At 43.0% G+C, this 14,610-nt stretch overlaps 5 protein-coding genes across 7 annotated transcripts; 4 read left to right on the top strand and 1 right to left on the bottom strand.

Annotated features, from left to right (window-relative positions):
- Positions 1 to 11: 11 nt before the first annotated feature.
- Bcstc2 lies at positions 12 to 1,763 on the top strand. The gene has a single exon (XM_001551898.2). The coding sequence runs from the start codon at positions 286 to 288 to the stop codon at positions 1,273 to 1,275; it is 990 nt and encodes a 329-aa protein (XP_001551948.1). The 5' UTR covers positions 12 to 285; the 3' UTR covers positions 1,276 to 1,763.
- A 240-nt stretch (positions 1,764 to 2,003) lies between these two features.
- On the top strand, positions 2,004 to 3,225 carry BCIN_08g02340 (hypothetical protein). 2 transcript variants are annotated; one of them, XM_024694485.1, is made up of 3 exons: positions 2,004 to 2,825; positions 2,886 to 2,947; positions 3,028 to 3,225. In XM_024694485.1, exons 1-2 carry the CDS (start codon positions 2,266 to 2,268, stop codon positions 2,932 to 2,934), a joined length of 609 nt encoding a protein of 202 aa, XP_024550274.1. In that variant the 5' UTR covers positions 2,004 to 2,265; the 3' UTR covers positions 2,935 to 2,947; positions 3,028 to 3,225. The 2 variants fall into 2 exon arrangements, with proteins under 2 accessions (XP_024550274.1, XP_024550275.1); XM_024694484.1 differs by having other exon boundaries at positions 2,004 to 2,947.
- A 1,111-nt stretch (positions 3,226 to 4,336) lies between these two features.
- Positions 4,337 to 8,297, bottom strand: Bcria1. The gene is made up of 6 exons (XM_024694483.1): positions 7,948 to 8,297; positions 7,864 to 7,884; positions 6,877 to 7,811; positions 5,290 to 6,789; positions 4,908 to 5,239; positions 4,337 to 4,834 (listed from the first exon to the last, which is right to left on the bottom strand). Exons 1-6 carry the CDS (start codon positions 8,008 to 8,010, stop codon positions 4,452 to 4,454), a joined length of 3,234 nt encoding a protein of 1,077 aa, XP_024550273.1. The 5' UTR covers positions 8,011 to 8,297; the 3' UTR covers positions 4,337 to 4,451.
- Positions 8,298 to 9,411: 1,114 nt separating this feature from the next.
- BCIN_08g02320 (hypothetical protein) lies at positions 9,412 to 10,648 on the top strand. Of its 2 annotated transcripts, XM_024694481.1 has the most exons (4): positions 9,412 to 9,913; positions 9,972 to 10,084; positions 10,195 to 10,341; positions 10,401 to 10,648. In XM_024694481.1, the coding sequence occupies exons 1-3, from the start codon at positions 9,838 to 9,840 to the stop codon at positions 10,312 to 10,314; spliced, it is 309 nt and encodes a 102-aa protein (XP_024550272.1). In that variant the 5' UTR covers positions 9,412 to 9,837; the 3' UTR covers positions 10,315 to 10,341; positions 10,401 to 10,648. The 2 variants fall into 2 exon arrangements, with proteins under 2 accessions (XP_024550272.1, XP_024550271.1); XM_024694482.1 differs by having other exon boundaries at positions 9,972 to 10,341.
- A 1,294-nt stretch (positions 10,649 to 11,942) lies between these two features.
- Positions 11,943 to 14,229, top strand: BCIN_08g02310 (hypothetical protein). The gene is made up of 2 exons (XM_001551891.2): positions 11,943 to 12,719; positions 12,774 to 14,229. Exons 1-2 carry the CDS (start codon positions 12,465 to 12,467, stop codon positions 13,812 to 13,814), a joined length of 1,296 nt encoding a protein of 431 aa, XP_001551941.2. The 5' UTR covers positions 11,943 to 12,464; the 3' UTR covers positions 13,815 to 14,229.
- Positions 14,230 to 14,610: the final 381 nt, after the last annotated feature.

Genomic DNA, 14,610 nt, shown 5'->3' with positions numbered 1-14,610 from the left:
CACTGCAGTTTGATAGTGATCATGTCACAATTGCTTGCCACGTATGCATGGTACACAATGCACTATTCGTGATACACTACTTTCTACGCAACAAATCACCAAATGTGTAGTGTAAGTTGTAGCAAAGCGACACGTGAGCGGGAAGGGTTATGATCTCGCAATTCTATTACTCTTAAAGTAAAAAGATTTCTAGTTTCTTTGGTGGTTAACCTCCACAAGGACCAGTTTGAATCTCGTTTTCATTACACTCTCTACTATCCACAACTAAAAGCCCTGGCATGAAAGATGGCGCCCACGTCCACACTCAACGAAGCATCGCTTGATCCGGATTCTGTAACTAAGGCTCAATTTGAAACTATCGCACGAAAGCTACTCCAAGATATATCATACAAACCTCTCACGACGCCTCAGGATATAGATCTAGAGAGTTTCGTTCTCGAACAATTACTGAAAGTAGCGCGCGTTCAGCATCTCGATCTCAAGAAAATCCCCCAGATTGCCAAGTTAAGTGTGCAAGCTGTGTCCCAACTTTATCCATGGCACGAGAAGACGCTGCAAAATCTTATAGCCATATTCACTGGTTACTTCTTCATCATCGATGATTGCGTCCAGGATCTCCTGCCCAACTTGCGAGCGTTTCGTCGAAACCTTCTCGCAGGAATGTCCAACGGGCCCGTTTTGGATGGTTGGATGAAGGTTCTGACTCAAATCGTAACCTATTACGGGCCCCTCGCATCGGATTTTATGTACAGCAGTACTTTTGAGGTCATCACTATGGTCGTCTTTGAAAGTGAAATGGAGGGAAATTTTCATTGTGGCCCACACGCCCCCAATTTCCCCGGCTACCTCCGCTCAAAGATTGGGATCTTGGAACCTTTTGCCAAGTTCATATTTCCTGAAAAAGTGTTTCCTGAAGCAACGTGTCTGCAACACTATCTTCTGGCCACTCCCGATCTTCTCGAGTTAAATGCATCCATGAATGATGTCCTCTCATTCTATAAAGAATCGATAGTCTCTACGGAACGAAATAACTATGTGTACAACTATTCTGCGGCGCGTGGTCTCACAGTTCACAAAGCTTTAGAAGACATAGCTGCTAGTCTGGTGGAATGTATTAGAAGATTGAGATTGCTGTTTTCCTCAAAACCGGAAATGCTCAAGGTGGTCAACAGTTACATTGACGGCTACATTGCGATTAATTGGTTACCTCGCTATCGTCTCTCCGAATGTGATCTTCCCCAAATGCTTACACAGAGTCAGAACAGCCAAGGTTGAGGTCAAATGGTTGGCACCAGATGGTCAAGAATAGCCTCAAATGGAGAAAGCTGCATGAATCAGCTGGCGTGAATATTTGTTAAGTTAATAAAGTTGCATGATGGTGGGAGGGTGCTACCGAATGGCTTTGATTTATGAGCTGGATTTGAAATATACAAATGAGATTTGTTGTTATGTATCACTACTACGTCAACTTGAGACTCGGCGATAGCTATCGAATTTCAATTTTCTAGCATGCAAATTCTTGAATGCTGTGATAGGTGGCATGATTGTGATGAACCTTACTTCTGCTGGAGATCGAGTGGTAAAGTTGACCATGCATACTTGAGGCGTCAGCATGACTCTTCACTCCCCAGCAAAGTGAGTTCTGGTGTGGATAGATCATTATGATCCAAACGCATACTAGCAACATGCGTGGTAGCACAGCATGCTCCAGGTCCATTTCGCATAACGAATGTCATTAAAGCTTGATGCATATTAGTGATACAACAAAAGAAAAGTTTCTGGGTTGCCACTTCATCGTTTCGTAGATACCTACATTGGAAAGAGAAAAGAAAAGAAAAAGAATATAAAGAATATAAAGTGTGAGGGCAAACGTACGCCTACGGACACGTGGCCGGCTACAATAGCCACATTAGCTAGTCTTTTAGTATAAGTTAGAAGCTCCGCTTCTAACTTCCTTTTAGATCCGTATCAATGACTACATTTCCAATAATACCTTCTTTCCAGCTTCCATTCTCTCACATAAAGAATATACAAAGAGAGTACCATCTAGCTGGAGTGCTACTTTGAATATCAACCATGGGTTCTATATCGACTTTCAATTTCGATGCTATCGTCTTCGACTTGGGGAATGTCATGATCAAGATGCCTCCTCAAGCACCTAGAGCTACAGAAACAGCTCCCATACCGACCCTCCGACGCTTGATTTCAACATCTGCTTGGATGCGTTACGAATGTGGTGAGCTTGATGAAACGTAGTGCTACGAGATGCTAGGAAAGAAATTTGGACTCCCACCATCTGCAATCACTACAGTTATGTCTGAAGCACAAGATACTTTCGAATACGACACGGCGATTCTTTCCTGGATTCGTGGACTGGTGGAAGAGACGCATGGATTACTAAAATTCATTGCTATATGGAGAACTCCAATCCCAGAGCACACCACCCTGTATAAACGATGGGGAGACGACTTATTCTCAACATTCGATGAAACTTTCACTTCATCCTCCATTGGCATTCGTCAGCCAAACCTAGGATTCTATCGGCACGTTACTAAAGCTACTGGAAGAGACCCCCGAAAAACAATCCTTATAGATAGTGATGTGCAAAATCTAGTCACCGCGTGCTCACTAGGGATACATACCATTCCTTACAAAACCCTACCTGCCCTCTCCAGAACAATGAAAAATATATTCTACGATCCATTGATCCGGGGAGATATCTTCTTGAATCGCAACGCAAAACGCTTGCATCCCGAAACCGATTGCGGTACTGTCCTCGTAGAAAATTTTGTACAATTGCTCATCTTGGATATCACTGGTGATGAGTACGCCCTTCGCATAACTTGAATCCACACATGAAAAGTGTACTAATCATCCCGGTAAAGGAGTCTGATAATACTACAAAAACCAGATTACATACGCCAAACAACATGAAATTATTACATTGGTAGGCTCTTTATGATTATTATCGGTCTACATATTCATACATGAGTACCCACTATGAAGAAGATGCTGAAAATGTTCCAGAACAACCAAGTTTCACAAACATGAATCCACCCAATGATCTCGACACCACTTCTTTAGCGCTGCAAGTTATGCCACCCGATAACGACACGATTACCTCAATGCTCGACAATATGCTGAAATATATAAATCCTGACGGAATCCCATATGTGAAGCACCCGAGAAAGTTTCGGAAAAAGTCCCGGAAACAAAAGCTAACCATGACATGCCTGGTGACGCGTTGGCGCTAGCCATGCGTCTGACGGTTTGCCATTTTGTGGATGCGCAGAATTATCAGGACATGCAAAGATTAACGGAGTTGCAGTGTGAAGACGGGGGCTGGGAAAAGGGGTATTTGTATAGTATTCCGATTGTGGGGAAGGAAATTTACGATCGGGGGTTTACCACTGCGCTTGCCATGCAGGCTATTCGGGAAGAACGACAACGAATCGACTCGTCCGAATTTTAGAGATACATCAAAGTCGTAGCGATTTAGAGGCGTCACGGACTCGTAGCGTAGTTATGTAGATATCTTGACATCCATATTCCATATTCCATATAGTTCACGCCCTTCTATCTCCCTCTACTCTTCTTGTAGAATATCATATATCTGATCTAGAAGCAATCTCTTGCGCCGTGATGAATGGATACGAATAAATCTCTACAGCCCTGGATTTCCTTTCTTTTTTCGAGAAGGAATAACTCACCTGATTAACATGCATAAGACTGGAAGGTGAAATTAAAAAAATCCCCAGTGTCTATCTAGAAAGAAGCGTAAGTGCTTCCAAATTTCCATCTCCCCCCTCCACTAGGATTTCGAACTCAACATGACAGATATATCGTGTAAGGCTGTGTGATATTGTATGATGGGTGAATATAACGGACCTTAATTTTATATTGAGATTTTGTCCGTCTGATGTACTAGATGTTGATTAATAATATGTAATTCTAAATCCCTAAAACAATGATTACTACAACCTGATATATATTTCGATACAATATATGATATAACACAATAGTATAAGTCGATATTATTATCATTTCACCTCCCCCCTTCCCCCTTCCCCCTCCCCCCTCCACCTGCTCCAATCTAGCGAAATATATTGTTCTAAAATCAAGACCCTACATAGGTACTCTTACTCTCCCTAATCAGCGATTCAAGGAACCCGAGTGTTTTGTTTCAAATCCATCTTTCTTATTCCCCGCCCGCTTCCTCCTCCTATTCGTAGCGATGCGTATTGGTTTTTCTTTTCGCTCATTCATTCAATCAATTCAATACATCATTGCGGTGTGCTCATTTTTTGGGGGGCAAAAATCACATGGCATTATGCATTGAGAACGAGAAGACTCTGGCTTGAATCTAATATACGATCTACAAAAATAGATAACCTCGTATACCTCTCTCCGAAGATTCCTCAAAACATTCCCCACTAAACTCCACAATCCCCCTATCTCTTCAACGTCTTCTGCTTCTCCGCATCCCTAACCAATTTCTCTCCCTCAACTCTCAATCCCTTCCTCTTCCTCACTCCATCCATATATTTCTTCGCCACATTCTCCTTATCCGCCAATTCTCCCAAATCCTCCAGATCATCCTCCGTAAATGGTGTCCAGAATGGATCTTCATCTAATACCTCGTAGCCTTGGAAGATGAGTTGCGGACTAGCTGCTCCGGACGTTCTCTTACGGATTTCATCCGAGAAACCAAAGGAGAGGGCGACGGGAAGAAGCGATACGATGGTAAAGAAGGGGGTACCCTCTTTGAGGGATTCAGAGAGAATGTGTCCGCGACGACGGGTGAGCACGTCGTAAACGCGACCGAGGACTTCGGCTGTTGCTTGTGTCAGTCCATCTGATTTACTTTCAAAGTCTTGATTAATTTATGATTTGTGAGAGTAACTTACTACTAGCCTGGATTTCACAAGAGTACATGGCAAGCATAAGTCTTGGGGACCAATCCAAGAAACCTTGTTTGATAGCTTGTTGAACCGTTTTGATAACTTCACCAGTCAATCTACCAAAGTTATCACGAGTGGATGATTCGTCATCGGTGGAAGGAGCAATAGTGACCTCCTCAAGGAAAACAGCGATACCTTGGATAGGTTCATTGCATAGAGGTCCTTGGGCAGTGGCGAGTTGGAAAGCATAACTAATCTTGTCAGAAAAGGAACGGGCTTGGAGAGCCTGGGTTTGAGTTGCTGATTCTTGAGAATCGGCAGTGGTGTCTTCGCGGAGGCTTTGAAATGTTAGTATGTATCGATTTATTCAACCTTGACTAGAACTTACAATTTTCCAAGAATCCCATCTGCTGTGGAGTCCAGCAAAAGATTGGGTCCAGTTCTCCGTGGACCGAACGCAGTGATTTGATCTACTGCTGAAGCCCAAATGTCTTTTTGACCCTTTACCCCTTCGAAAGTCTTCTGAAGTTCTTTTTTGAACTCATTCAACGACATAACTTTCTCACCACCCAATACTTCATCAACTTCTTCCTGCTCGGCTGACTCTTGTGTAGAGTCATCACCAGTCTTCTTGCTCTTCTCCTCTGCTTGACGGTCGGAATAAAGTCTCTTGATGGCACCAGCATTCTTGCCCAGGAATTCTGTGACTTCAACTGGAAGAGGTCTTACACGTAACTTAATAGTGATTTGTTTTGATGTAGTTGACAATACAACAGTACCTCTTCCAAGCTCCTTGTCCGCCGGAGGTTTCATATCTTCGGCTTTAACAATAGTCTCTCGGTATGGTACAATTGGCTCTCCTGCTTGAATATCGCACCCAGCAAATCTTTCACGAAGATCCGTCAAACAACGCTCTAAATGTAATTCTCCTGCTGTAAGTAAGACATGTTCACCGCTAGCGAATTGTTCGTACTCAGCACAAGGATCACTCTGAACGAGTAACTTAAGACCTCGGATCATCTTGTCGAGATCTCCAGGCCAAGCTGGCTCCAAAGCGACACGGACGATAGGTTGTGAGCCCATGTTAACTCCTGCTAGATTAACACTACCTTCCAATTGACTGCAGAGGGTTCCGGATTTGAGGATATGACCTTCAAGGCCTCCAATACCAAATACAACACCTGCTGGAACAGAAGTAAGTGGCTCTAATCCACGACCCATCAACAAGTATAAAGCAGTCACTGTAACCTTTTTTGGTTCAGGACTGTTGTGTGGGTTTGCAGGTGAGAACTTTGGTGGTAACACATAGATAGAATCCCCCACAGATAGAGTTCCTGAATAAATTCGTGCAAAGCCTATCAGATGTTCTGGGTCTGTTTTCTTCTCTTCTTCGGCGGGCTCTTCAAGGCTTACTGCTCCAAGCGCATCAGATACTCCATCAACAGATGATGAGGCTTCTTCCAAAGCCTGCTGTCTTGCAATCTCTGCTCGTTTCCGTCGACCCATCTCCAAGGCTTCCTCGGGACTTAGAGCACCTCCTCGTCGCTTATTCTCGGGTAGTTCGCTCTCCGGGATCGAAACCATCTTACTTACATAAGCCACAACTGGCTCCTCCTTTGAAGTCTTAAATTTTATCATTGCTTCTCTAACCTTAGGATCTACATGCGATGCACCAGGAGATTCATCAATAAGTGCTGGTAGTCTACCTTCTTGGGCGACTGGAGGAGCGGGTAAAGATTCAATGACAGAAACTAATAAAGCAGTTGATAATGGCAACCATGCCGAGAACAATGTCGTAAGAATCGCTCGTGGATCGCGGGAACGTGTAACATGTGGAGGTAAAGTAATATTTAATGACTTTGTGATTTTCTCTGTCGTGGCAGGATCACTAAATGAAGTAGAGTTAGAATTGGGAATTGGACTGCATAAGATTGGATGTATAAACAAGTTAAAGGAGAGATAGAAATCCACGCACCCCTTTCCATTATCACCACCTGTTGTTGCTGCATAAACAGCCCATACCTGTTCCAAAACTAATTGGACAAATAATGGTTTTAAATTTCGCCCCTTGAGATGTTTTGGTCCAAGGACTTTTTTGGTCTTTGGATCCAGATAGAAATCTCCCCATAAGACTTTCTCCATTGCAGTTCTCTTGATTCCCAGTTTCTTCTCGTATAAGCTGGCAAACTGTCTGACCGTGAATGCCCACCCATCAATGGCACTGCTAAATATGACATTATTTTTCTCTGGCGCAAAGTAAATATCCTCATCGTCCTTTTCTTGGAATTCGTTGATAGCTTCGGTATCAATCGAGGTGCTTCCGTCATTCGCTGTCTTTTCTTGTTCTTTCGCAGCGGCAGCGGCAATTCTCTCGTCAACCTTCTCTCTCCAGTTCAGATCTTCCTCCATTCTCTCACCTTGGAAAAAACTTCCAAGTACCGCATTAACTTGTTCCAATAGTTTGCTCAAGTGTGTATATGCTTCCGCTGGTGTCATCTTCAGTTCTGTAATAAGTCTGTCCATCTTGTTGATTACCAATAGAGGCTTCATATGTTCTACCCATGTCTGCCTTAAAACAGTAACAGTCTGACTGCAAACACCTTCTACAGCATCCACCAAGACAACAGCTCCATCGCATAATCGCGAGGCCGTCGACACCTCACTGCTGAAATCGATGTGTCCTGGCGAATCTATCAAATTGATCAAGTATTCCTTTTTTTCGGGTGTAGCATCTGGTGCATTTCGTCTTAACATGGAAAAGTATAACGAAATGGCAGAAGACTCCATAGTAATTCCGCGCGTCTGCTCATCTGGTCGAGAATCGAGGTATCGTATTTTACCTGCGAGTTTTGGAGAGATAATGCCATTGGTCGCAATCAAGGCATCTGAAAGGGAAGTTTTTCCATGATCCTAAAGATATCAGTAATGGGCAAAGACATATAAGAACCGGGTATGTACTTACAACATGTGCTAATATGCATATCTTGAGAGAATGTTGTTAGCATTGGGAGTCTTGACATCAAAATCTACCCCGCCAAAGACCTACATTTCTAATATCTGGCGCATTTTGTTGCAGGGCAACTAGCTTTTCTGGGTTCACAATCGGCATTGCGTATATGGAGGTAGAATATATGTGTTTGATATGAATGAAATATTGGAGGCGAAAATTATATGCGCAAAGAGTATTTCTATCTCCTGTCGAGTCTACCTGTTTGGGGCGACTTTGTCTAGTGGATGATTACTGGAAGTGATGTCTCTATATTTATCTGAGCTTTGAAGACCTTTCTAGGAAGTATAGACTGGATATTTAATGCGCAAAAAAATGACTCATAATGATTCAATATGTTTCGATGAGAGAGATAGTGTGTGATATAGTAAAGTATTTGAGCTTCGCCCGTATGATAGAAAATGTATTATTTTCAGACGCGGCCGCTCCTCCGAGCTTTCATAACGTCACCGAACCCCGCCAAATCGCAAAGATTAACAATTATCACTTCGCATGCTATTGGATAGATCGTTTAGTGGTTTCGTGCTTGAATATTGAATTCAATCTCTCACCAAATTCGAGTACAGCTATATTGTCATGTAGTAGGTACGCTCTGTAAGACTCATTAATGTCCCAACTCGTTTTTGACAACCACATGGCCCTTCATGCTTGAACCCAAGATACTTTTCAACGTCTAATTTCAGATTTGATCATCATATATATAATAGCTCATCAGATCCGAAAGCATTCTAATATCCGAGTTCAAATTTGACCATCAAATAGCTCTTCAAGAACGAAAGTTTGGGAAATCATTTGGTATGGGATATATATCATCCATCGCGTGCAAGAAAAAAAGTCACTAATGGACCAATCGGTACACATACTTGTTGCTAAGAAGTAACAGCATCGTACAAATGCAACTTTACCTTCAACTATCTCAAGTGTCTCTTTGTTTTGTCATCGTTGGACTTGATCTATACAACTTACAAGGGGATTCCGCCCTTTTCACCGTTCAAAGAAAACTGTGAGAACTTATTGATACACAAGCAGAAAAGAACAAGAGTATATAGAGTGGAGAGAGATGCAATGATTATACCCACATAAACTCGGTACAAGGTAGACATGCTAGTAATGATGTCGTGGTTTCCGTACAAATCTGGACTTTGTGACTTGAAGCTATTCTTTAAGTGTGCCTACCTTAGGTATTCAAAGAAGCGACGAATGCACCGTTGAATGTGTGCTTGAAGTAATCTAAAATAGTGTATTTCGGATGAACTGACATCCGCAGTGAGTGCGGCAGGCAGGAGAGAGCAGTGATGATATAATGAAGGGGTATCTCGCTAATCTCCTACACATTTCGAGCGATGATTAGACTAAGAATTATGAGGTGAGCTGTTTATACCTTCCACTTTTATCCTATTTTGACAAAGATGAAGACTATGAAAAGTTCATAGAAACGTTAACGACTACCTTAGTGAATATCAAGTCGGCAAAAAAAAAAATTGTAGAATGCTGAATCAAATTGATCCACTTGGAAATAAATGTTTAGACGAAGTGCCACGACTTCATAATATGATTTCTTTTTATATAGCTAACGTGTAATTGCCATTCATACTGTAAATTTTCGACTCTCTATCATGTTCAAGAATCCAAAATGCACTCCTTCATCCCCCCAGAATCTCGCCTAGCACTTTCCCAGTTTATTGACTTGCCATCGCCGTGACTTCCCAGAATTGAAAGAAGGAGACTAGCAATGGCCGTCATTGCCATTGGACCTCTCACTGTGTATCCTTCTTTCCTGTAGACGTTAAGTACCGACTATATAAGAGTAGACAATTGCCCGTTTTCTTTGTTTTCCTCCATCTCCTTTTCATCAACTCGTCTCAATACTAATTTCTTCTTATGCTATTTCATTCTCTACTGAGTGAAGGCTGAGCTTTGATTGCCACAATGCCATTGTTGAAGACCACCTCGTCATCGTTTCCACCGCCTCTCGCTGGTACCAGAGATGCATGTATTTCACCACGTAAGTCAATACAATTTCCATCCAAGCAACTATTGACAAGTCACCAACACACTTGTAGCCAGCAAATTTTCGCCTCGCCGTTGCAATTTAACTGGTCAAAACCATCATCGCAGTAGCGTGGAATACTGTATGCAGCGCGTTGTGATAAAGTGTGAAAGATCATATATTAAGGTAAGGGTAGCCCGAGAAGCTGAGTTGCACAAATCTCTGAGGCTTCGGCCGTTGATGAACATACATATCCCTGTTACGAAATGCTTGGGCTACCCCATACTTCTTTACAGAACCGAGCGAGCGATCGAACGTCCATATCGAAATCCTCAACCAAGAGAGAATGCTTGAACAGCTCTTCGAACAAAATTCGCCCAACCCGACGAAAACGTACCGGCCAAACGGGCTGGTGACTCTCTGACAAAGCAGGCTACAATGAGGTATATTAGGCATAAATAACCTTGTCGTGTCGTTGATGCATTGTGCTGATGGAATTCAGAAATACACTGTCGCTGGGAACAGGAGGTTGGAGGGAACATTACCTCTCTCGAAAAGCCATCGCCAACAAAACTAAGTGTTGTACCTAGCTTGCGACGACATATCGACTGTGATTTGGAGGACAGCTTTGAAGATATCTTGCAGCAGAAGGGTGGGCCATGGGAACTGAGGAAAGGTGTCATATCTATGTATTGTCCAAAAGTCAGCTTGTATGGTCAAGAATTCAAAGATATCAATGTTTGATTCGCATGACCTTTAAATTGAAGCATGTATGATGTGATAGTAGTGTAGTGAGTCATAGCACGTGATGCATTACCACTAGCGACGACTAGCTGTCTAGTTCGCTCTTGGTGTTTTTCTGAGAGATATAAAATCCCCAATCCCCACACAACCTCCAAAAAAATCGCCAAAGGCTACCCATACATTCAAAGCATGCATTCAAAGCATGCATTCAAAGCATGCATGTCGTAACGGATATATATATGAAATATCTATTTCAAGAGGCAGAAGGCTACCCGTACATTCAGCATTCAATGCATAAAAGTCGCAGTGGATATATCTATGATGATATCCATTTCAAGAGGCAGAAGGTTTTCATGAATGATGATCTTAGGATTAGAATCCATTCGAAGTACCGCTCTCGAAATGAAATTCTGAGATTTTACCCATCAACGTCAAAGTCGTAATTATATTACCGATGATGATATACTCTGAGACATGGAAACAAATTCGAATGCCGGCAGTACTTAGCATCTTCAAGGGTGGGACAAATTACAGCAACAAACGACTGCAACAAGCATTGATAGTGGACACTCGCTGAAGTTTTGAACAGACAACAAATCAAATTCCAAAAAGGGGGGAGGGGGGGTAGAAACGAAGGTGGAACCAGCATGGAAACTGTCCAGATCAAGCTTTCACAATGTGCGGCTTGAGCAGACGTCGAAAAAGCTCCGAGTATAGTTGTTCATCTTGGGAGGTAAGATCTTGAGGCTATTGATCGGGTTTTTCTTTCTTTCTAATTTTACCCATCTCCATATTGCCATGAAACATCTTTTGATTAGCTATATATAGGTGTATTCGAGGGATGGGAATCATGGGTATCATCCATCTGCTCGTCCGCAGCCTCGAGTCTCCAAATGCTCTCTCCTGCCTATCATCTAACCCGTCCAAGCAAAGTTCAACCCATATGGTTCGAAACCAGTTTGGCGTTCATCAGATGAATGATCCGTGGTCAGATACCACGGCCAAACCGCCCTTGTAACGGTTAAAGCAGTGTTTGGAAGATCTTCGCCCAATCAATACTGCGAAATTAAAGAATGTTCCATAATTAATTGTTCCTACAATGCAGCCGACGCTGCAGATGTCGATTTATCCCCATCATAATCCTTGAGGGATCCGGTTTCACCATCATCGATTCATTCATAGGAGAATGGAATGATTCGAAATAAGGCCCAGATGCCAATGACCAGACCACTTAATAATAATACCTAGGTAATACTAAGAGCTTAATATCGGACTCATAATATAAAACCACCAACCAACAGGAAAAGAAAAGAAAGGAGTTGTCGTGTGAATGCTTTTGTCCTTTGTGTAAATAAATATAAGCCGTCTTGCTGTTCTCCTGACAAGAACAATAAGTAGATTCTGAATCCCATTCGTGTTGCCTCGAATAATGCAGTCTATCTTACCCTCATCCTCATCACATCTCAGAGAGCGGTGACGATCCTTTTATCTTTTCATCAACAACCCGACGGCCAGACGAAACCACATCACAAACATCATCCACCCTCCAAAACAAAAATCGAGGTGGCTGAACAGAGCCGAAACTTCAATCCTCAAACTCTAGACCAGAACATTTTTCGCAAGATTGCACTAGGAATCGGGGCTTTTTTCCTAAAAGACTAGCTCGAGCACTTCTTTCTGCAACCTCATCTACGGTGCAATAATAGACGACGGCGCCAAACAACTTAATATCACACTCCACGCATACCCTATTTTCCACAATTGAAATTCTTCAAATCATCGCCCGTTCATCAAACCGCAGATTCAAACATCTACAGTATACATGCCTGGGATCATCATGGCGGAAGTCCAGCAACCGGCTATTCCACAAAGTCAGCCACGAGCAATCCCTGGACAGGACACCCCTTTGCAGATAGCACCCCCAGCTACAGCATTACCTCAATCTGCCTCTGCAAATCGCATTCGAAATTCGCATCTCGCTTTAGATACCTTTTCTCCCGTCAACCAGAATGGAAGCTTCGAGTTTGACCGTGTATTGAAGAGTGGCTTTCTGCAGAAACGAACGAGGAAGACAAAGGTATGATTTCATCGGTCACATTCACATTTGCATTTGCTCACACAATTCTTGCAGGCATGGAAACCTGTATTTCTCGTCCTGAGACCTAACTACCTCTCCATCTACAAAGATCAAAATGAAGATAAACTTCGTCACAAGATTCACCTCTCAGATCTAACAGCCGTCGCCTTTCTCAAAGATCCCAAACAAAAGCGGCGCAATGTCTTCGGTCTCTTCACTCCCTCTCGAAACTATCATCTGGAAGCCACCACCAAAGGCGATGCTGAACAATGGGTCGACCTCATCCGCAAAGAAGCACGAATCGACGAAGAAGAAGAGGAAGAAATGTTACTCGCCAGTCCCTCTGGTAATGTAAATAGTACCTATCCCGGATTCGATCAAAGCATGGCGCGCGAACAACTCCAGCGAAAAACCGAAGCTCAAATCCTCCACGATGAAAGACTCGGAAGTAGTTCCCCAGAACCAACAGAACCCATCATCCCACGCGCGAATAAAAAACAAAACATGTCGGCCATGGGTGGAGGAAGACGTCCCTCAAACACGATTGAATATTCCGGCAACGAACTCGTATCCGACGCCGAATTCTCAGACACCGATCTTTCACGTATCCCCGGAATGTCGACGCTCTCTCTGAATCTGCACAATCCTCCTCCAAACCCCAATCCCGATCTCGAAGTAAAACCTCCCGCTACCACCCTTCCCCTCGGCCGCAATACATCGCAGTTATCCCTCTCGCACCCCAATCCCCTCCCCGAACATGACCCCGAACGTGTAGTGTACCAAGGGTATCTCCTCTATCTGCGCTCGAAAAATGGTATTCGTTCCTGGAAAAACCTCTGGGTTGTGCTTCGTCCTCGCTCACTATCTTTCTATAAAAACGACTCGGAATACTCGCCCGTCATGATTCTCCCAATGGAAAATGTAATCAATGTAGTAGAAATCGATCCGTTGAGTAGGACGAAACGATATTGTTTTCAGGTGATTGGGGAGGAGAAGAGTTTCAAGTTCTGCGCGGGAAGTGAAGGGGCATTGGTTAATGTGCTGGGAGCATGTAAGAGTTTATTGGCGAGGAGAAAGGGAGGCTTGGGTGCTTGAGTTGATGGGATGAGATGACAAGAGAAGAGAAGATAAGATGAGAGAAAGCATTCCTAGTATCCAGCGTTAGGAATTGTACATAAGCTGGTAGATATGAGCCAACGAGCTTGCGAGCCTGCGAGCGCGGATCGGGAATCGGAGTGGGAGTATGGATTCAGACAATGGGTGCAGAGGCAGATTGTGATGGGTAACCTACCTAGTCAAGGCGTTGCGGAGCGGGATTGGGATGAAAGTAAAGAAAGTCTGTTCTTGCTTGACTGACTGACTGATATAATAACGACACGAAACGAAACTAATGATGAGATGTAAATGTTAATCGGAATTCAATATTTGTATTTGTATTTGGTGGTTTTTGTGTGTGTATTTGTGTGTTTGTATACTTATTTGCTTGTCTATGGGCTGGCTGTCTTTTTAAGGGGTCGTTCTGAGGGTATGGAAGGGTATGGGAGGGTGTGGGACTTGAGAAGAGGAGTTGCTTGGTTTCTTCTATTTTATTTAGATTTGTTTGATTCTATTTTATTTAATTCTATTCTATTCTATAATAAAGTAACAATATGTTGGAAGAGAAGAAAACAAAAAAGAAAGAAATAAATAGATAGATAAATAAATATCAGAATAGAAAAGAAAAGAAAGAAAAATACAACGGGATGGAAAGGAGAGGAGGAATGGGTTGGTATGGTAGATGGTGAAGGTGAAGGGGAGAGGAGAGGAGAGGAGAGGAGAGGCGAAGAAGGGATGGGAGGTAAAGAAGATGAGGTAGGATGAGATGAGAGATAAGGTAGGATGAGATGAGAGG

Source organism: Botrytis cinerea, chromosome 8 (assembly GCF_000143535.2).
Source record: "Botrytis cinerea B05.10 chromosome 8, complete sequence".
Taxonomy (NCBI): Eukaryota; Fungi; Ascomycota; class Leotiomycetes; order Helotiales; family Sclerotiniaceae; genus Botrytis; species Botrytis cinerea.
Note: the sequence above shows the minus strand (reverse complement) of the source record. Positions and strands in the feature narration are given on the sequence as shown.

What these genes read in the sequence shown, in the direction of transcription:
- Bcstc2 (XM_001551898.2), top strand. Translation starts at nt 286, where the DNA reads ATGGCGCCCACGTCCACACTCAACGAAGCATCGCTTGATCCGGATTCT.
- BCIN_08g02340 (XM_024694485.1), top strand. Translation starts at nt 2,266, where the DNA reads ATGCTAGGAAAGAAATTTGGACTCCCACCATCTGCAATCACTACAGTT. An exon ending in TTGGATATCACTGGTGATGA is followed by an intron (nt 2,826 to 2,885) that starts GTACGCCCTTCG and finishes ATCCCGGTAAAG; the next exon opens with GAGTCTGATAATACTACAAA.
- Bcria1 (XM_024694483.1), bottom strand. Translation starts at nt 8,010, where the DNA reads ATGCCGATTGTGAACCCAGAAAAGCTAGTTGCCCTGCAACAAAATGCG. An exon ending in GATGGGATTCTTGGAAAATT is followed by an intron (nt 5,240 to 5,289) that starts GTAAGTTCTAGT and finishes AACATTTCAAAG; the next exon opens with CCTCCGCGAAGACACCACTG. An exon ending in TTGTGAAATCCAGGCTAGTA is followed by an intron (nt 4,835 to 4,907) that starts GTAAGTTACTCT and finishes CACAAGCAACAG; the next exon opens with CCGAAGTCCTCGGTCGCGTT.
- BCIN_08g02320 (XM_024694482.1), top strand. Translation starts at nt 9,838, where the DNA reads ATGCCATTGTTGAAGACCACCTCGTCATCGTTTCCACCGCCTCTCGCT. An exon ending in AGATGCATGTATTTCACCAC is followed by an intron (nt 9,914 to 9,971) that starts GTAAGTCAATAC and finishes ACACACTTGTAG; the next exon opens with CCAGCAAATTTTCGCCTCGC.
- BCIN_08g02310 (XM_001551891.2), top strand. Translation starts at nt 12,465, where the DNA reads ATGCCTGGGATCATCATGGCGGAAGTCCAGCAACCGGCTATTCCACAA. An exon ending in AACGAACGAGGAAGACAAAG is followed by an intron (nt 12,720 to 12,773) that starts GTATGATTTCAT and finishes CAATTCTTGCAG; the next exon opens with GCATGGAAACCTGTATTTCT.